Source organism: Micropterus dolomieu, linkage group LG06, assembly GCF_021292245.1.
Source record: "Micropterus dolomieu isolate WLL.071019.BEF.003 ecotype Adirondacks linkage group LG06, ASM2129224v1, whole genome shotgun sequence".
NCBI lineage: Eukaryota > Metazoa > Chordata > Actinopteri > Centrarchiformes > Centrarchidae > Micropterus > Micropterus dolomieu.
The window spans coordinates 27,477,580-27,500,115 of NC_060155.1; the positions used below are offsets into that span (position 1 = coordinate 27,477,580).

At 37.3% G+C, this 22,536-nt stretch overlaps 1 protein-coding gene across 1 annotated transcript in view; it reads right to left on the reverse strand.

Moving 5' to 3' along the window:
* Positions 1 to 2,993: 2,993 nt before the first annotated feature.
* dpydb (dihydropyrimidine dehydrogenase b) overlaps positions 2,994 to 22,536 on the reverse strand; it is a 35,500-nt gene continuing 15,957 nt past the window's right edge. Inside the window, exons 9-27 of the mRNA XM_046052060.1 lie at positions 21,569 to 21,650; positions 21,378 to 21,465; positions 20,586 to 20,693; positions 18,808 to 18,977; positions 18,525 to 18,735; positions 17,132 to 17,316; positions 14,831 to 15,046; positions 14,350 to 14,514; positions 13,273 to 13,341; positions 13,092 to 13,175; positions 11,151 to 11,271; positions 10,179 to 10,298; positions 9,846 to 9,988; positions 8,097 to 8,151; positions 7,625 to 7,746; positions 5,886 to 6,035; positions 5,715 to 5,777; positions 3,592 to 3,669; positions 2,994 to 3,499 (exon numbers count right to left, since the gene is read on the reverse strand). Coding sequence (XP_045908016.1) covers positions 3,335 to 3,499; positions 3,592 to 3,669; positions 5,715 to 5,777; positions 5,886 to 6,035; positions 7,625 to 7,746; positions 8,097 to 8,151; positions 9,846 to 9,988; positions 10,179 to 10,298; positions 11,151 to 11,271; positions 13,092 to 13,175; positions 13,273 to 13,341; positions 14,350 to 14,514; positions 14,831 to 15,046; positions 17,132 to 17,316; positions 18,525 to 18,735; positions 18,808 to 18,977; positions 20,586 to 20,693; positions 21,378 to 21,465; positions 21,569 to 21,650 — 2,395 coding nt within the window. The 3' untranslated portion in view covers positions 2,994 to 3,334. The remainder of the gene's footprint in view (positions 3,500 to 3,591; positions 3,670 to 5,714; positions 5,778 to 5,885; positions 6,036 to 7,624; positions 7,747 to 8,096; positions 8,152 to 9,845; positions 9,989 to 10,178; positions 10,299 to 11,150; positions 11,272 to 13,091; positions 13,176 to 13,272; positions 13,342 to 14,349; positions 14,515 to 14,830; positions 15,047 to 17,131; positions 17,317 to 18,524; positions 18,736 to 18,807; positions 18,978 to 20,585; positions 20,694 to 21,377; positions 21,466 to 21,568; positions 21,651 to 22,536) is intronic.

Below are 22,536 nucleotides of genomic sequence, written 5' to 3' on the forward strand. Positions count from 1 at the left end.
GGTGTAATGGTGTGGGGGATGTTTTCTTGGCACACTTTAGGCCCCTTAGTGCCAATTGGGCATCGTTTAAATGCCACGGCCTACCTGAGCATTGTTTCTGACCATGTCCATCCCTTTATGGCCACCATGTACCCATCCTCTGATGGCTACTTCCAGCAGGATAATGCACCATGTCACAAAGCTCCAATCATTTCAAATTGGTTTCTTGAACATGACAATGAGTTCACTGTACTAAAATGGCCCCCACAGTCACCAGATCTCAACCCAATAGAGCATCTTTGGGATGTGGTGGAACGGGAGCTTCGTGCCCTGGATGTGCATCCCACAAATCTCCATCAACTGCAAGATGCTATCCTATCAATATGGGCCAACATTTCTAAAGAATGCTTTCAGCACCTTGTTGAATCAATGCCTCGTAGAATTAAGGCAGTTCTGAAGGCGAAAGGGGGTCAAACACAGTTTTAGTATGGTGTTCCTAATAATCCTTTAGGTGAGTGTATATCATGTGGTTATTCCCTGTGCATTCCTATAAAAGCAGGATTTTACTACTAAACCTTGTTGAGGCTGAGCTCATTTTCAACTATTTTATATTGGACTGTAATTAATAATTATTTTTGGTCAGGTATTGCCAACAAAGACTCCTTGTCTTACGTAAACTTAAAGTAAAAACCACACCTACTGCTTCTCCTGTACCGTAGTATCACTGAACCCATCAAGGGCGTCACTTTGTGTTGAAAAGTGTTAGGGACATTTAAGGGCCCAGATTAGTGGTGTGACATAACATTTAGCCCACGAGACGTGACGATGCACAATATTGTGGTTACGAGAACAAGACAAGAAGATATTTTAATACTATTTAGACAAAATATTCAGTGATTAAATATAACACTTGGGGTTCTGGGGGTCCTCCCCCTGAAGATTTTGAGCATTAAACACTTAATTTCCTGTATTCTGGAGACATTTTCTGCACCAATTCATGATGGAAATGTCTTTATTTATATAAAGGAAAGCGCAAAATTCAGGTGGCGGGTGAAAATTCAGAATATGAAAATATAAAGGAATGTAATGTAATCAGTAAATATTGTTTATTTTTTTTAGCTGAAGTTACTTTTTTTAGACAATGCAGATCTGTCTTTTCTATATTTACATTGCATGTTGGGGCGGCTGTGGCTCAGGAGGTAGAGCGGGTTGGCCGTTAATTGGAAGGTCGGCGGTTCAATCCCTGGCTCCCCCTGGTTGCGTGTCGAAGTGTCCTTGGGCAAGATACTGAACCCCGAATTGCCCCTGGTGGCTATTCCGCCAGTGTATGAGTGAGTGTGACTGGTGAATGCAGATGTAGTGTAAAAGTGCTTTGAGTGGTCGAAAAGACTAGAAAGGCGCTATACAAGTACGGAGCATTTACATGTTTTCTTATTGTGCAAAATTTGTTATATAACATTTATTGTTGCAAGCAATTTTTACATGCTTTCAAAAAGTGGTGGGGACATGTTACCTGTTCTTTCACCATGCTCTCTCTTAATAACAATGTGTGTGCTGAATTTTGCACTTAGTACAGTCTGTGAAAACAAATTTCCTCCATTGAGGCCAGTAAAGAAAAAATCTGAATGATTCCACCACTGGGAATAAAACTATTAGGGCTGACCCCGAATAGTCGAAGATTCGATGGGCGGAGCCTGATTCGACTGTCAATCTCGAAGCTTCCAGCAAAACAAGGATCATGCCATTTTACATAGAACTACCAGTTTCAATAAATGTTTTCAAAGTGTGTAAATAAATCCAAAACTGTAATCCTAACCCTGGGTCGTCAGTGCGCGTGTGTAGTGGTAGAAGAAGAACACTTGCTGAAGAGACGGAGCCCCAGCTTCACTGGTGTTGTGCAGAGTTGGCTGCACCTCGCCGGACTTTAGGATAATTTATCACCGTTGATGAACCACACAAAGAATATTATATCGTTTTTAAATAGCTGGCCACTTGACATAGACCCATGAGGAACCGCGACGTGCATGCAGTTGTCAGCAGCACGGCATGCAAGCGAAACTCTGCACAAGACCGGTGAATGGCAGGCGAGAGAGAGAGAGAAAATGGTCAACAATAAACCTCAGTTTCGCTTCGTCTTGCAATCGCCGTGCACAAAAACACACACACGATTCCACTATAGGCAGGACTTGACGATTCAGATTTGACTATGTAAATCCGTAATCGGGGACAGCCCTAAATATTAAATAATAATAATAATAATAACTTGTATTTTTATAACACCTTTCAGGGGAACCAAGGACGCTTTACTCATAACTACAGACAGAACAACAACAGGTCATTCTGGATTGAATGCCTTGGTAAAGAGGGGGGTTTTGAGTAGATATTTGAAGAGGGGGAGCATTTTGGACCTTCCTAGGTACCCCATACAGGAAGAAATATAATTTGACATACATTCTGCTCAATGATTTATTGTACTTTTAATGTTAACTTTACTATAGTACATTTGCGATAATACTTATGTAATTACGTTTTGAATGCAGAAAAGTTCTGTAACAGAGTATTTTCACACTGGGGTTTTGCACATTTTAAATTAAGTAAAGGATCTGAATACTTCTTCCACAACTGTCTGGTGGCGATGGTGCAGTGGATAAGACGCATGCCTTTAGTACGAGAGGCACTTAACCCCTAGGTGCTCCAGAGGCGTGTGACCTCTGACATATAGCAATTGTAGTGTGTGTGTAGGACATGTCCTACTTGTGTCTGATCCTTAGTTTGTAGTCCAGTGAACAGATGGTTTGCTGGGATCAGAAAGCCTTTATTTAAATCAAAGATTGATTTCCTTTTACATTTATACATTTAACATGCAGAAAACATGCATGTTTAAACCGAAATTGTCTCTCATCACATTAAACATAGTGTTTAAAGAGAGATAACAACAAAGCAGACTTGCCGACATGATTGGAATCAGAATTAAAGTTAAATTATTGACACATTTATTTTAATACTGTTACTTTATATTATCATTATTATTATTGTTTATTTGACAGGGAGAATGCACAATATATGAATTGTACAAGACATAGCTAAAAGCTTATTCTCATCTGCAGTCCCTGTGAACTTTGACCTTAAAAAGGTTGGTTGGTGATATTTTTGGGGCTAATATTTATTAAAATCAATACCACATTTAAACAAACTCCCAGATAACACGTTGGATGTTCTGTTTCTATCGCTTTTGAACTCTTTACATCATCCGAATGAGTGGCATTAATGGGATAAAATCTTTACTACAGTTAAAACAGAACTTTCTAAAATCTGATCTCCATTATTAAACAGGTGGAAATGTTTTGGTTATTCTTTAGCAGACGGGACTAATGGGCACGCCCCTCTTGGGTTCATATGGCGTTTTCCTGGCAACCATCTTGATGCAGTCTATGATTGGGCAGACGCTGAGGCACAGCGTGCAGCCCGTACAGCTGTCAGTCACGATGGGAATGTGGGTGTCTGGGTCGAACTCTATAGCCTAAAAGGGACAGTAAGCAAATCAGGTTACAGGACTGGGTCCGATACAAAAGGGAAGAGACAGTTATCTTTATGTAACATAGACAGACAAACCTGGTATCCAGAGTCATTGCAGGTCATGTAACATTTACCACAGTTGATGCACATCTCTTCATCTATCAGAGCCTGGACCTAAAAAAAACACGGGAGGGTCGTGATTATGATTAGTTTATATTCATTCTATCTACTTTTTGTCTCAACATAGAGTCTGGCAGTTTAGTGTACTAGTTCAATTCAATTCAGCTTTATTGGCATGGATGTAAAACAACAATCTTGCCAAAGCTACAAATAAATTACAAAAGTACAACTCATTTTATACATTTCATTAAATAAAGTAAATAAAACAGTAAAAGTGTGTGTTTGTGTGTTAAAAATAATAATAATAAAAAAAATATATATAAATAAAGCAAAAATAAATACTAAAAATAAAAATAAAGTAAATAAAACAGTAAAAGTGTGTGTTAAAAAATATATATGTATATAAATAAAGCAAAAATAAATACTAAAAATAAAAATAAATAAATAAAACAGTAAAAGTGTGTGTTTGAGTGTTAAAAAAATATATGTATATAAATAAAGCAAAAATAAATACTAAAAATAAAAATAAATAAATAAAACAGTAAAAGTGTGTGTTAAAAAAAATTTGATAAAAAATATATAGTATAAATAAAATATAAGTGTGTGTGTGTGTATTAATAGACAAAAAATAAATACAAAAAATAAATAAGAAAACTACAAAAATTCAGTATCAAATGAGAAATTAAAAATAAAACTAATAAAAAGGAACAATTAATAAAATAACTAACAATGAAAATAATAATAAAAAAGTAAACAGTAAAATTATTTTTTGTATTTATCCGTCTAGTCTGAGTTTCCACTGGTTGTCCTCAGTTCGTGGCACAGGGTCAGGGTGTGTTCACTCAGTCTGTATGTTGTCAGCTAGTTTATATTGTGAGCTTACATAAGACTGAAAACAATCCCTGGTAGGCGCTGCCTTTACTCTGCTGACTATAGATGATTACCACATCAGAAGCAGCTTTATATGACTAAAATAAAAACCGCACAGGCGGCTCAATCAGGATATGCCTTCCGATAAAAGTGCGTTTTTAGTGACTCAATAACACAATGTTGCACATTATCATGTCGCAGTAAGTGTGCAATATTCCGTTATTTTGTGGAGAGATGCGTCTGTTGGCTGTGCGGCTTGGTTGTGTTCGATTTAAAGCCCGCTTGAAACCCCTATGCGAATGGCCAGTTGCCAATACTCTATGGAGCGTACCACGTGACACGTGTGCATACAGAATGTATCTCCTCACGCCACGAACTGAGGACAACCAGTGGAAACGCACTGATGAATAAATTAAATAAATGTATGGTAAAAATTTCAAATTATTATTATTTTCGTTATTTGTTATTTTAATAATTGTTCCTTGGAATGAACCCTAAATATTTAATGGGTTTATTTGTTTCTTTGCTTGTTTCAAATTTAATAATTGATTTTTTTTTCTCTTTTCTTTGACACAGATATTTTTTTTAAATTAATATATTGTTGTTTCTTTATTGAACCTAAACATAAAATTACTTCTATATACTACTGACCTATGGTGCACACACACAGACACATTTACGGTTTGTTTTTAATTAAAACATTTTTTTATTTAAACACACACACGTTTACGGTTTGTTTTCAATTTTACATTTTTTTATTGAAACACAGACACACACACACGTTTAAGGTTTGTATTTAATTTTTTTTATTGAAACACACACACGTTTACTGTTTGTTTTTAATTTTTAAATCTTTTTATTGAAACACACACACACACAAACGTATTTACATTACATAATATATTGATTTAATGAACTGTATGAATTGAATTGTTCTTTTGTATTATCCTTGAAGCTTCGGCAATATTGTTCTTTTGACATTCATGCCAATGAAGCAAATTGAGTAACTGAGCAAAATTGAGAGAGAAAAGAAAAGAAAAGTGTGAGCGAAAGAAAAGAAAGGACAGAAAAGTAAGAAGATGTTTGGCTCATGCAGACAACAAAACAACAGAGGTCAAAGGGGAAACGTTTCAGAAACAACATTTTGTTAATATCGTGCTATGCTAATTAACACATGTATTATTCTTAGAATATAAAATGGCTACTATATTAGAGGGGAAAATATGTACCTGCTCCATGTTGTCAAGTTCCTGGTATGCTCCAATGTAGCGCAGCGCTCTCGCTATCACATCCTACAAACACACAGACACACACACACACACAAATATACATGTTTTCTTGGTTAAAAACTTATTTCAAATCCAAAGAGTAGTGAGTTTTTGTGTGTGTGTGCGCCATACCTTGACAGCAGGAACAGGTTTTTTGGGCACGCTGACCCGGCTGACGTTGGCTTCCATCACATCAGTTTTCTGAGCGTCTCTGAGCTGTTTCTTGTGCTCTGCAATGGCTTCTGTCTTCTGCTGGAGGTACGGACCAAAGCTGGGGAGGCTCTACACACAAACGCAAAAAGCTAACCTTAAACTACTAAACTAAACAGTTGTGCCAGTGTTTTTTTTAATGTTAGTGACAATAATTATGAAAGGGACAAACAGTTCTGTGCGTAGAAACCTCACTAAAAGTGTCCATGCGGCCAAAAGCCAAATATTCAGACTTATAAAACCGTGCGGACGCACAGTTGTAAGCAAGTTCCCTTTATAAATCATAATCAACTTGAAACTATGCTCTCGTATTTGCTCGACTGATGCATTGAAAACGGCATCCATTTAAAAGTAATTTTTACTCCTGTTCACCTTATTTAATTATGTAAATTGCACTGCATGCAAGTAGCCTATTAATTAATATGATTTCAGATTAAAATTTTGCAGAGCCAGATATCTCCGTTTGTGTTTATTATCCTGAATCTGGATCTTTTTGTGTGCGCTGCAAATTATCTTAAATTGTGGGGAGTTTTTTGTGCACTTCAGGGAAAATCAGAAAGGCTTTAAGCCTGTAACACTCAGAGGTAATATTTCGATTTATTTTACACAACAGTAGGTCTGTTCATTTCAAACCGTTTCATCCTTCTGCCATGTGAGACGCCGTTTCTAATTTCTCCTCTTTATGTGCATGTACGCATGGTTCAGAGTTTACTCACAGGACGCACATTCTCCCGTCAAGTTTGTTCTTTATAGATCACAACCTTTGCTTGGGAAATAGCGTACGCACGTGTCCAGCCCTATTTTGTACATACGCACCGTTTATAAATGAGACCCCAAGTCTGCCTCAGGTGCCAATTCACCCCCTCTCCGTCTCCAGCATTAAGTTAGGAGCTGCCATTATTTGCAATTAAATTATACAGATTAACAATTGTGGGGTCCTTGCCCTGGTTTAAATCTCGATTCCCCTTGCAGGTCTACTTAACTAAATAATATATTTCATTATGTGGTACTGTAGCAAAGTTATATACCTCCCACTCTCTGTGTTATGTGATGTAGTCTGATTTATTGTATTATCTGTTTGTACTGCTGGTATAAATGCAAAACTACTTCTCTATCTACTTGGATAAACAAGTACAGTAAATAGAGAAGTATTCAGTCAAATGAAGGTGTTTTCAGAAAACTTCCTCTGCCTCATGGATGAGGTGTCTCTTCCAAACAGGCATCTTCAAGGCTAAGCAGCCAATCCAGTTTGATTTACTTCTACATACAAGTGCATCTAAAAATATTTGAATAACCTGGAAAAGTTCCTTGTGAGCATCAGAACCAGACTAAGAGATAAGAGTTCTGAGTTAATTAACTTATTAGAGCTCTTCTCGGGTCGACATTTCTGTATTGTAAATCCTTTATTCCAAAATTCAAATACATTTTGAGATACAAGAGTTTTGATTTCCATTAAATGTAAGCTGTTAACATCAAGAACGAAAAAACAAAAAGGCTTGAAGTTTTTCACTTTATGTGTAATGAATCTAGAATATATGAAAGTTTCACTTTTTTTTATTAAATTACGGAAGAGAATGAACTTTTCCATGATATTCTTTACTAGTGGTGCTAAAGGCAGCAGTAGTAGTAGTAGTAGTATTATTGGTAGTACGTAGTGGTACCTTTCCAACCAGTTCTTCCAGTCTGGGAACTGGTTTCCCCTTCTGATGTCTCTCTGTCGGAGGAGACTGACCATCCCAGTCTTTCAGCTCCAGGCTCTTCAGGTACAACAAGGCCTTCAGACCTGAACACACATTTTCACCATAATAGTTTTATCATATAGTTTTACTACCTCAAAGCAGTCACATCTGAATACAATGGAACATTCTAGCTTGGTGATTAGTTCAGGAGTGTTGCGGGCATATAAATTGTGTATACATATATTTTTAAAAACTAGGAATAAAACGTGTTGATGGTAAATGCATAGTGTTTAAAAAAGAGAGTTTGGGGTCATGAAATTGTAAAATAAATCTAGACGTGTCTAGGATGTTTGACACTATTGGTCATTTGTTGCTTTAGGTAAAATATGGTAGATTTTCTTCATTTATAGAATACAGCATAAAAAATATAAAATACAGATTCGCAGATACATACCCACGCAGTAATCCTCAATGAGTGTGAAGTCCTGGTTCTGCACTGCACTGCACACCTGTGGCACAGGCAGAAAGAGAGACCTCAACAAAAACATAATCAAATCAAAACAATGTACCGTTTTATTTAAATCAAAATAAATTTTGTTTTTTCCTCAAACTGCTGTATCAATTTAATTAATTATTTGTCAAAACCCCGTTTATACTGTCTGCACTTTACAGTACACTTGTGTTATCCGCCACAATAGCTTGCATTAACATGAGAGAGTAGGAACCAGAGGTGGGACCAAGTCATTGTTTTACAAGTCCCAACGAGTCCTAAACTTTGAGTTTCCCGTCCTAAACAAGTCATAATGTGCTCTTCACCAAATTTTAAACCATTTCATATTTTTAACAAGAGTTAAAAATGATAAAAAAAACTACTTTATTCAATAAAGCGCCAATGGCACAGTTTCACACAACAAATGTCAAATAATTTCATAAATTAAATAACTGTTTTTATATACATCATAATTTACATTTGGGTTTGGGGAGGGTATCAAGTCAGTTCGTCTCAAAGGGCTCAAGTCCAAGTAAAGTCACGAGTCACTGGTGTTAAAGTCAAAGTCGAGTAGTCTTTTTTTTTTTTTTGTAAAGATGAGGACGATCGATTTCCGCCTCAAAATGCAAACGGGGACTCATGGATGACACACCTCCATGAAGCTAGGAGACTCAGCTGGCATCTCAAATCGACCATTTTTATCCACACCAAACACACATCAAACACCACGCATCTAAATAAACTTATATCACAACAGAAATTGCTCTCTGATCACCGTGCGTGGCTGCACAAGTTGCCTTCCACATATCTGTCTAAAGAAAGCTCAGCTTCAGGTCTGTTCACCTGTGTAACTCACATATCGCTCAACTCACAAAACTTACAGAGTACTTAGCCAACTAATAATAACAACAAACGCAGCAACATTTATTTACAGTTACAACCGCTGACTTACTTTTTGTTTTAGGATGTTAGGATGTTCTGTTCTCAACCTGTGCGCCTGTAAAGCACGGGAGTCCTTTTGGTCACAGGAATACTGATCAATATTCACTGTTTTTATCAATATTTCAATGTTTTAGAAGCTTTATTTTACTTGGAACGTGGTTGTATGGAGAGAAAGAGTGTTTTGAAGAAAACTCCCAATAAAAGTGAACATATAAACAGTAAACACGGCCAAAACATGGATATTCGCCTGGTATATTTATGAAATATTGTGTAATAACTGTTGTGTAGTAGTTTCTTTTCATCAAATTTACAGTTACAGGTGTATTCTAGGTGTATTAGAAGATATTCAGTTGCATTATAATGAGTTGGATGATGGTTTTGATGGTTTATTGCATAAAAAATATAACTTTTTTAACCAGGCGAGGATGAAAATATCATATTTTCCTTTATTGCATCTCCGTTTACTCTTTAATAGAAAGATAAATAGGTTCATTTGATCTATATTCTTTAGATTCTGACCTTTCAAATGAGACCAGAATTATGCATCTAGGCCAAATGGTTGAGGAGTTGTTACTGATTTATTTTGGGTTTGCTATTTTAGGCGACAGTATTGACCTTATTGGAAAAATGAAATCGGTTCTGCCTCATTCATTCATCACTTCCACAATATGTTATTAAATCAACAACAACAGTGGCCGACTGATATCTAACTTGCATGAGGAAACAATTACGTCAGTCTGACCTTGGTAGGTGTCACCGCCGTATAATCACCTGTAACACCGAAGCCCCGGCGTGAAGAAACTGTAGTCCGGCCTCGGCTGAGTCGATACCTCCGGTGGCCAGAATTGGGAAACCGGGAATTGCTTTGGCGATGGCCGATACCGCTCTCAGAGCGATGGGTCTGATGGCATTACCTGCACACATTGCTGACATGAGTACGTGTGTCTGTGAAGGCTAGCTCAGCCTGTTTGTCAGGTGTCATTGAAAGATATTTTAAAGGTTGACACTGGTGGCTTTTCTGTTTCATGAAGTACTCCTCTATAACTACTGTACTGGTAACTAAGACTTACAAGCGATTGTGTATGTGTTTGTATGTTTCCTTACCAGACACCCCTCCATACGTGGTGCGTTTGCCCACTCCAACACTCGGCCAGGGGGCGCCGTTGGCATTCAGTCCCATCAGACCTGAGACTGTGTTGGTGGCTGTTACTCCATCTGCTCCACCTGTAACAACACAACAACAGTGGTGGACAGAAACTAAGTACATTTACTTAAGTACAAATTAGAGATATTTTCTTTTCAACATTTTTACTACACAGAACATATGAAGAGTTTATAAAATGTGTTTTCTTATAAATTAAACTATGCAACAGTTTACTAAAGTACAACTAAAACAATTAGTTGATTGACAGAAATTTAACTGGCAACTATATTGATATATATATATTTAGGTAATTTTTCAAGAAAAAAAACATTTTATGGTTCCAGCTTCACAAACTTTTAACTTTTTTAATATATTTTTAATAATTTTGAGGTTTAGATTGACACCAAGAGCGTTTTGAAGGTGTCACTTTGAGCTTCGGGCAATTTTGACGGCGTTTCTCAGTATTTTCAGAATTTTTACCAGCTATTAACGGAGAAAATAATCAGCAGATAAATCCATAATGAAAATAGCAAAATAGCTCAACCTCAACCAACTACACCAGTAAAATCCTGCTTGCACATTAATGCGTAATAATGATAAAAGTTACAGGGAACATTTTTCATTCTGCACAGAGTACTTTTACTTTTAATACTTTAAGAAGATTTTCCTGATTATTCTTCAATGCAGTACTTTCACTTGTAAACGAGTATTTTTACAGGGAGGTATTAGTACTAGGATCTGATTACTTCATCCACCACTGCACAACATTAACAACAATCAACATGTGTGTGATAGAAATTCATTGAATACGGACATTGTTGAATTTAAATCATTTTTACCATACGTATCATATGAAAATGATTTAATGAAATACAGAAGCAGAACTGATATGGAGGAAAGTGTGTGTGTGTGCTGTAATGCAGGGTGTTTACCTTCATGAGCAGCCTTGGCAATGTCGACGATATTGGTCACGTTTGGTGTCAGTTTGGCAAAGAACGGAATGGAAATGGCTGCACGCACCCAGCGACAGATGTTACGCACCAACACTGGGTCCTAATGACAAAGACACACATAAACACCAACCTGTCGACAGCGTAGCAAGTCAATCTATTATTAATTGTTAATTGCTGTTGTTCAATATTGTTGTATTTTGTCAATTTATATATTTATGTACACGATATCTTCTTCCGTTGCAATACATCTGCACAACACAAACACGGTGTAATGCACATATATCTGCCACATTGTTCTTTCTCTGCAAATAGCTGTATTATTTTTCTCTATTCTTTTATTATTCTTATACAGCTCTGGAAAAAATTAAGAGACCACTGTAAAATTATCAGTTTCTCTGGTTTTACTATTCATACGTATGTGTTTGGTTAAAATAAACATTTTTGTTTTATTCTACAAACGTTCTGACAACATTTCTTCCAAATAAAAATGTTGTCTTTTAGATTCATTTGAAGAAAATGTCAACTGAAAAACTGAAACTCAAAAAAAAAAAAAAAAAGATGCATTGTTTTCAGACCTCAAAAAAATGCAAAGAAACAAGGACACATTCATTTTTAAACAACGCAATACTAATATTTTAATTTAGGAAGAGTTCAGAAATTAACTGGCGACCTGTCCAGGGTGTACCCCGCCTTTGGCCCAATGTAAGCTGGGATTGGCTCCAACCCCCCGCGAGCCTGTACGCAGGATAAGCGGAGTTCAGAAATTAATATTTGGTGGAATAGCCCTTTAATAACAGCTTTCATGCATCTTGGCATGCTCTCTACCAGTCCTTCACATTGCTGTTGGGAGACGATGCCACTTACTTCAAGTAGCTCATTTTTGTTGGATGGTTTGTGACCATCCAACTTCTTCTTGGTCAAATTCCAGAGGTTTTTAATGGGGTTCAGGTCTGGAGATTGGGCTGGCCATGGCAGGGTCTTCCTTTGACCTGGCTGTGTGGTAAGGAGCATTGTCCTGCTGGAAAAACCAATCCTCAGAGTTGGGGAACACTGTCAGAGCAGAGGGAATCAGGTTTTCTTCCAGGATAACCTTGTACAATGCTTGTTTCATGCGTCCTTCACAAAGACAAATCTGCCCAATTCCAGCCTTGCTGAAGCACAGATCACAGATCCTCCACCAAATTTAAAAGTGGGGGCCAGACACTGTGGCCTCTAGGCCTCTCAAGGTCTCTGTCTAACCATTAGACGACCATGTGTTGGGCAAAGCTGAAAATTGGACTCATCAGAGAAGATGACCTTACTCCAGCCCTTTACAGTCCAATCCTTATCTTTTGCAAACTTTGGCGTGGCTTGTCTTTGCTTCTCATTGATGAAAGGCTTTTTTCTAGCTTTGCACGACTTCAGCCCGGCCCCTAGGAGCCTATTCCGAACTGTCCTCGCTATGCACTTCACCACAGCTGCTGATTGCCATTCTTTTTGTAAATCACTCGATGTCAAAATTTAAGCCTTCTTTTCCTCACGCAAAACTTTTATTTTCAACTCTTTTGGCATGGTTCAGATTATCTTTGAGGTACTACAAGCAACTGTTTTTGCCATCCAGCTGGTCCTTTTGCAAGAGGATAGTGATTTTATACTTTGTTTGGCTCAGGTGATCACCTAATCAGTACCTCATTAATGAGGTGTGCCTGGAATGCGATGGCTGCCACACATGTAGAGATATTGAGTTAAGACAAATATGCAGTGGTCTCTTATTTTTCCCCAGAGCTGTATAACTTGCATTTGTTTATTCCATATTTATATATTTATTTCAACTGCATGTTTGTCTGCATGTAGCACCTTATCACCACAGCAAATTCCTCGTATGTGTAAAACAGTACTTGGCAATAAAACTCCTTCTGATTCTTCTTTAGATCAATGTACCTGTCCACAGGCCAGTCCCATGCCTCTCTCTCCCATCCCATGGGGACAAGACAGGTTCAGCTCCAATGCATCTGCTCCTGATTCCTAAACACACAAACCACACAGCTGTAACCTGTGTGTGTACATATAATAATTACACAATAATGATACTGGGTGTTTTCTGTGAACGGATTTAACTAACCTCTGCCATCTTGGCTAGTTCTGTCCAGTCTTCCTTGTTGTAACTACACATTATACTAGAAATCACCACCTGACCGAGAGAGACGGGGAACGGTTAGTTTTCGAATACCCAAAGGAAATATAAGAGTATTAAACCATTTATTGGTCCATTCCTCCAGCCATCACATATGATATTTCAGACACAACAGCTTTAACAAAACCTGGTTGAATGAAGCATCGCAATATGGCATCAGATCAGACTAATAATTGGCTTCACAAATCTATGAACACTGTTAAATAGGCAGATCACTACAACAGATAGCTCGGCAAATATTCTATTCAGTTCAATTTTATTTATATTTATTTATTTATATATATATATATATATATAAATAACAAAAGTTATCTCATTGCACTTTTCATATAGATGTGGTCTAGACCGTACACTTTTTTGTAATATCATTTAATATTATTAATAATAAATAATATTATATTAATATTAAATCTTTATTTATTACTTAGTTTATCTTAATTTTTAATATTGTTTTAATTTAAAAAAAATTTAACACACACGCTTACTGTTTTATTTATTTATTTAAATTTAATATATTATTTTCATTTTCTAACATACTAACACACACACACTTATTGTTTTAATTATTTACTTTTTTCTAATATTTATTTTTACGGAATTGTTATATTTTATATATTTGTTCTAATTATTATTATTATTATTATTATTATTATTATTTGTATTATTATTATTTTATTTTGTATTAACACACACAAAAACAACTTTTGCTGTTTTATTTCCTTCTATAATGAAATGAATGAAATTAATTGTCCTTATGTTCTTTATATGTAGCTTTGGCAATATTTTTGCTATACATTCATGCCAATAAAGCAAATAAAGTTAGCATTTATAGAGAGCCAACAATTCCCACCTTGAGCAAGCACTTTGCGACACAGGCAAGTAAAAAACTTGCAGTATCCTGTAATATTCTTCCTATTTTCATAAATGCTTTTCTTACTTTGTAAAGTAGAGTCAAAGCAGAACTTTGTACATGAGGAAACAAATGAGATGTGACGTGACACTTACATTATCAGGGAAGTCCTTCTTTAGCTCGCTGACTGACTGACACCAGTAGGCTGCCGTCTTCTCACTGATGAGCTCAATGTTGAGAAAGGAGCCTTGACCTGGTCCGTACACGTGACCTGAGGTGGTTCCACGCACAATACGAGGAGACACGTTTGTCACCAGGTCCTGTAGAGACAGATTCAGAGAGGTCTGCCAGATGCACTGACAGTGGAGTGTTTTTCTAATCTGTCAGGATAATCTGGTTTTCCTGTGGTAAATAGATAGTGATGGCTAAATGAGCTCCATGTCAAGTGAGCGTTTTTGCAGTAATGGTATTTTTTCTACCTGTAGAGATAATGAAATATATAGCTACTTTAATTCTGATATTACTTCTCTGGTAGATTTTAGGTCCCGCCTTGTTAATTTAGACATAACTGTGGACTATAAATAACATTTAGATGTAGATAGTTTGTGTGTGTGTGTGTGTGTGTGTGTGTTGTACCTTATCCAGTCCAAACGTCTTGGTCAGAGCGAAGCCCCACCCTTGTTCAAAGGCTCTTCTGATCATAGCGGCGCTGGTGGTGGGAGGAGCAGACGCCAGGCCGAACGGGTTGGGAAACTTTATTCCACAAACCTCAACGCTGATGTCCACCTGATCTATAGCACTGTAGAACAACGGCAGCTTCGGGACTGGGTCCACTGCCTGTCCATGCAGGGACTACGGACAGAAGGTAGATGGGACAAATATTTTACTTCCATCTCTGCTATTAAATTTTATAGAGTTAAGCCTGAGTTTAACACATCAGGATGCACTCTTGGCTCTGACTCTGTGTTCGAAAGGCAAGTCCTGTCACACGTGACCGTGGTGGTACTGTGCAGTTTATTTGTGTGATGCATTCATGTGCTCGTATGAAGCACTGAACATCCCAACCTTTATAGTCGGCCGCCAAACAAAATCACATTCATAAATGACACAAGAAGCAAATATAATGTAGAGCATAATTTGTTATAGAGTATTACATTGAAGGTCCAGTGTGTAATATTTAGGAGTGTTTTCAGTGGTGTATAAAGACCTTACATAATGAACCAATATGTTTTTATTACTGTAGAATGAGTCATTTCTATCCACATACATCGCAGGTCCTCTTACACGGACGTTGCCATGCTGCACCGCCATGTTTCTAGCCTGAACGGACACTTTCGTCACTACGTTGAATACGTATGAGAAGAAGAATAAGTGGTAGTAGCAGTAGTAGTAGTAGTAGTAGTAGTAGTAGTAATAGTCTGGTTTATTAAAGTAAGTAAAGTGAAATTTGGACACAAATAGAGGACGCAGGATAAGCGGTTGACGATGGATGGATGGATGGATGACCACCATAGCTTCTCCTCCACGCTTGGAAAGAGAGGGGTGAGCGGTGAATCTTTATTGCGAAAAGAGGAATAAAATGTACATGGGACATAAAGAAGTATACGGAACAGTATACAAATATATGAAAAGACACAAATTATAAAAACTTTGCCAGGGGTAGTCTGTAGTAAATAAAGATATTAAAAGAGGACTATATGTTGCCTGGTATTCACAGCCTTTTTTTGTTGTTGGATTTAGATATTAAATTGATGTAAGATATCGTACATGTCTACCTGTTGTTTATACGCTCTGATAATGCTAATCCAACAGATCTTTGTAGTAGCGTCCATGTTGATTCCACATTCCGACTTAAGAGCACATGAACACACACTGAAGTCGGAAACACAACTTCACAACTCATGAAATTGGACCATCTGAGCCTCAGCACTAGATTTCACTAAAAACGTTCACAGTGAACCTTTAAAATGGCTTCCGCCATCTGCCAAGTCCTAAAAGTTGAAGTTCCCTCTGCACATGAACATACCACAGCTCAACAAATGTCAGGTACACACACACAGGGCCGGATTTACTAACGTCCCGAATAAAGAGAACCTAATTGCGTGTGCCGTCTAAAATATTGCACGTGTAATTGTAGTACCTGTTTTGGGTGATCAACTAAGAATTATTGAGTAGATGACAACAGGAGCAAACACAATTCCCCCTCTGATACCTACAGTGGGTTGTGTCGTTATTACGACCGCCGCGCTGTGAACAGTTGGTGATCGTTCCCTCTGGCTGGATGAATTTTACGCACTGCAGCAGCTGGGGGCTTTCTGCAGTGCCACGCAACTTTCTAAACTCTTCCATCTCATGGAGAAAAATTTGCTTTTTGGCATCTCTGCACAACACTTGGCGGTTTGCACCTTCTTTTCAAACGTATTAAATACAGAAGCTGCTGCACTCACGTGAAATTGCTTGTAGGCTTGGTAGATCACACTGCGTGTAGTAAATAAATGTATTTGCACGTTACCCTCCCATTACGCCCCCAATTGTATATTCATTAAGGTAAAAGTAGTAAATGAACAACAGGTGCTATCTTGCACTTTTGAAAGACGTCATTCTGCGTGCACACCATTTGTTGATCAGCTTACGTGTTAATTTGCTGCTGATATGAAGTTTGCACACGTTTTTACTCACGCAAACCTTTAGTAGATCAGGCCCACAGAGTATCCCACAACAGACTTTTCAAATCAAACGTGATAAAGTATCTGAACAAGCTTATGTCAGTATGAAACGGAGGGGGAAGGTTTTTCAAGTCAGCTTCTTAAAAATGAAATTTCAACCAATAAGTGACACATGTCTAAGTTCTTTGTCGTTGATGGGAGTTGAATTGGACCTGGTCGGAGCCCCAGATCTTATAAATGTGTTGAATGTTTGAAGCAGAGACTGATTTACCTGTATGTGTCTGTGAATATGCCATGAGGCCTGTTTGCCATCGTTCACCGATTCCACCGTTGTGTTTGCCAAACCAGCAATGTCTCCTCCTGCAAACACCCAGGGCTCACTGGTCTGCATGGTGTCTGTGTTCACCTCTGGAGTACCCCATCGGGTTAGCTTCACAGGAGCCATGGCCTCAGTCACTATGCACAGACAAATTATGGTTATATGTATGAAAACATCGCTAGAACATAACTGTTTTTGAAAGGGAGCACTCTGCAGTGTGCGAGTCCTTGTGTATTAAAACATGTCATCACCCTGTTAATGTTCCTCAGCCAGGAACAACTTCTATACATATGAAAAGCTTAATGACTTCACAGTCTGTCAGACCAAGAGACCAGGAGTTTGTGGGGAGCCATACTGGTTGATTACTTATATGACAGTCATCCGTTTACAATAAATAAAATATATAAGATTTATGTTTAGAAAACAGAAAATTGTCTTAAATTGGGATGCAACTAACGATTAATTTAATTATCTATTAATCTGTAGATAATTTTCACTATTAATCCATTAGTTATTTGTTCCATAAACTGTCAGAAAATGGGGAAAAATTGTGAATCAGTGTTTCCCAAAACTCAAGATGACGTCACTTAAATGTCTTGCTTTGCCCACAACCCAAAAATATTCATTTACTGTCATAAAGGAGCAAAGAAACCATAAAATATTCACATTTGAGAAGCTGGAATCAGAGATTTTTTTACTTATTTTCTTCAGTAAAGTAAAGTTTATGAAAATGGTTGGCGATTAATTTAATAGCTGACAACTAACCGATTAATTCACTAATCGTTGCAGGTCTAGTCTTAAGATTCTCCATATTACTTACTTACATTCTACTTTTAAAATAACATTTATATATAAACATATTTTATATCACTGCAAAATATTTTGTCATATATTTTGTCAATTTATATATATATTTATACAAATACAATCCTCTCCCCGTGTAATATGTCTGCACAACACAAGCCTGGAGTAATGCACAAGTAAATATCTGCCACATCGTTCTTTCTCTACACATATTATTCTTTTATAACTTGCATCTGTTTACTCCATATTTAGATATTTTTATTTCTGTCAACTGTATGTTTGTCTACGTGTAGCACATCATCACCAAAGCAAATTCCTCGTACGTGTAAAATACTATTTGGCAATAAAGATCTTTTATGATTCTGAAAAAGAAAGAAAAAACAAAAATACAAACACAAAAATTCACACGAATGCACCTTTCAGAAACCATAGAGAGATTTTCACACATCTTCTGATTAATTTTCAACGCTCATATTAGTTCAGAGCAAAACAAAAAGGCTGTTGATCAGTCAGTCTGTCACTCAGCTGACTGGTTGATTACCTTGCGGGTCGTTAAGCATGGACCCAAAGGCACTGATGATGTAATCAGCCTTCAGCCTGACAACTTGTTCCTCATCTTCCAGCCAATCACCTTCCTCAGTCTGTTCGGTGCGGCAGAACTGTAAACCGGCAACCCGGCCGTTCTTCATGATGACCTCCCGAGGAGACAGGAAGGGCAGGAACTCGCACTGCTCCTCCTTAGCCAACTCCATCTGACAGAAAAACATATTTAATCTTCTCTATGTGTCCATCTGCCTATGTATCCTTCTATTCGTCATCCGTACCTCCTCCGGGACAGCTCTGATGTTCGTGAATCCCTTCCTGAAGCAGACGTAGACTCTCTTGGCTCCACAGCGAAGAGCCGAGGTGGCGCAGTCGAACGCGGTGTCGCCGGCGCCCAAAACTATCACCACACCCCTTAACTCTGGCAGAGAAGAGCGACACTGACACATACCTGGACAGAGACAATGAGACATGGCAACGATAAAGATATGTCGTAGGGGGGCTTAATTGATATAACAGCTTGTAGTCATTAGCTGACCCTACAAGTGTTCACTGACCTTCCAGCTCAAGTTATTTCTCTTATGTAACTGTCCTTATTGGGGGACCACAGTTAGACAAATAAGGTGGAGACAGTAGCTCAGGCGTCAGGCTCCACAGATTAGAGGACAACTCAGGGATAGTAATAGATTCCAATTAGGGCTGCACAACATATCATCTCAATGGGCCTATACGCAACAGTCACATCGCAGCATATGCAATGTGAAGCAAGTCAAATTAACTCAAAAATGTTTTTGCTGCTTGATACAAAAGGAAAACGCGCACAGTTATCATATTGCATGACTAATCTACAAGAGAAGAAACATAATTTACTGTGATTTAAGGGTTCTTGGATGCACAGAGTTTGTCGTTTGTAAGTGACGAGCAGGATCTGCAGGCACAGCGAACCACCAATCACAATACTGTTTATCAAAACAACCAAAGCAAGTAATTGATTGTATGCCTGGAAAAGACAGATTATATAGTCAAGACATTACTGATTGCAACGAAGAAGGCAATAACAAGAAACTGGTACAGGACTGAAACCCCCACCATAGAACAATGGCTGGGAATTGTAAGAGAGATTTATGACATGGAAAAATAAATTACCTTCCACGTTTGACTGAAAGGAGAAGTTTTGTTGCTAAATTGAAAAAAAAAAAGGACGAGGTATAATATGTGTGTATAAACTCAAGAAACCACAAGATGTTCAGCCTTTTTGATAATAGCTTACAAATATGACTATCATGCATTGTAACCTTGATGTGTGTGTTTTTTAATTCTTTGTTGTTTTCCCTGAATGTAGAATGAACAGAAACTTAATAAATAGTTTAAAAAAACAACAACAACCAATGCAGGCTCTGCAAGTAAGTGAGGAACAGGAGAGAAAAGTGGAGATTTGGTTGTAAAAAGAAAAGCAACTTTTGTAAACCTCTCAAAAAGGTGTATAGCTGCTCTCTTATTTTCATATTGTTAAAAATAGGTTTAGTACATTAAAGCTCCAGAAAAGTTGGTTTGCACTCAAAAAAGTCTTGAGACTGTTTTCTATGCATTTTCCACTACAAAATCACCCTAATAATTGCTTAATTCTTTTCAAATAGAGCAACTGAAGTTTTTATTCATATCACAATATATATAACACATAATTTTATTTTTTTTGCAAATGTCCGTTTTTTACAATATCGTGCAGCCCGACTTACAATATGACGCTGCATTGGAGTCTAAACATCAGATAGATTCGCTGTTCTAGTTTAAGGCTAATTAAAGATGACCTAGGAGGAAAACTTACAGGCACTAGGGGAAAGACAGAAACATAAAAGGCACCAAAAGATGTTCTTCTTCAGATTTGGTGTTCAATGTGTTCACATGTTGTAGGCTGGTACTGTATCTCCTCGGCCGGGCTCATTAAAATCACGCTATGTGAGGTCTTTATCAGTCTACGAAACCTCTTATATGAATGGTCGATGTGTGAGCATGCTTTGTGTGTGTGTGTGTGTGTGTGTGCGTGTGTTCACAAAAGTACCTTTCTTGCTAGCTGAGGCCACCATCGGCAGAAAGTCTTTGGAAGTGAAGAAGCCTTGATCCATAGTTATGCCCTGGAAGATTTTAGCTCTGTTGGCCTGAGGGAGACCTGGAGGCACGCACACACGCAAAAACACACACACACACACACACACACACACACACACACACACACACACACACACACACACACACACACACACACACACGTATATTGGAAGAAAAAGAGTGAGTATCCTAAAATAGTTTGAACAGATATGATTATTCTTATTTATTTTTAAATTTCACATTTGATACTGATTTTTAAGTTGTTTACTTATTTATTTTTTTAATTTAAAATATATTATATTTATTTTTTAACACACACACACACAAACACTTACTGTTTTACTTATTATTTTTATTTTTAATATTTATCCACATACATACACATATATATATATATATATATATATATATATTTAAAACACACAAACACAAAATTTTGTTCTTTTGTAATTTATTTGTAGCTTTGGCAATATTGTTGTTTTACATTCATGCCAATAAAGCTGAATTGAGTTGAATTTATGGAGCAGTCCGAAACTTCCAGTTTGTCCATTATGACTTTGAACATTTCTACTAACTACTAAAAACCAAAGAATTACACTCACTTGCTGTCTCGTGTAACAGTTGAAAGCACACATAGGCAGACATTAAAGATGGATTAAAGGAGTAAAACCCCAATAGATAAACTTTATAATGCACACCCAGGAAGCCAAATGCAAAGTTGTTTTCTGAAAAACGAGGCGCTCACCAATCCCAATGAAGACAGCCTTAAATCCTTCCTCTTTCAGGGAGGTCAGAGTCAGTCCGTTAACACCGAGACCCTTCTCACACACCACCTGCCGTGTACACACACACATTTAACAAGACTGTGCAGGGATTTAAATAAAGCTCTCAACACATCATTATTGTGAGTATGATACGTGTGTCTATGGGCCAAACCTTGACTCCCAAGTCCTTCATCAGTTCTATTTCAAACTGGACAACCTCATAGGGAAGCCGGAACTGAGGGATTTCTGATGTGCTGCAGGGAGGCAAACACATCTGTTCAATGATGAATATCCTTTTGTTACCCCATCACCTTGTTTGGCATCATACGGTTTATCTCTCCTCCTGCCATCTTGCTTTTCTACAATGCTAATTTGTCTAACAGCTTTTAGGAGTTTATCTCATTCCCAGCATTGGATTTGATTAATTTAAACAGGCCCGTATAAATTCCTCGTCACAGAGACCCGTCCTTGATCAAACATTCCTTCATTGACACCAACTAATTTCCAAATGACTGTACAAATAACTAAATAAACATCGAACGGTATCTTAACCCCTGCTCTGTATGATTATGTGTAAAGCAGTTTTTCTCCTGTCGTTTTTAAAACTCCTATACAATAAATATTGACATAAACCTAAAAATGTTTTATCAAAGCATTTCATTAATACAATATATCATAAAATAAGAAATACAACAGTCCTTGTAGGCAATCAAAAATCAAAAACTAAAAAATATACAGGTGCTGGTCATATAATTAGAATATCATCAAAAAGTGGATTTATTTCAGTAATTCCATTCAAAAAGTGAAACTTTTATAATGTGTACATTCATTCCACACAGACTGATATATTTCAAGTGTTCATTCCTTTTAATTTTGATGATTATAACTGACAACTAATGAAAACCCCAAAATCAGTATCTCAGAAAATTAGAATATTGTGAAAAGGTTCAATATTGAAGACACCTGGTGCCACACTCTAATCAGCTAATTAACTCAAAACACCTGCAAAGGCCTTTAAATGGTCTCTCAGTCTAGTTCTGTAGGCTACACAATCATGGGGAAGACTGCTGACTTGACAGCTGTCCAAAAGACGACCATTGACACCTTGCACAAGGAGGGCAAGACACAAAAGGTCATTGC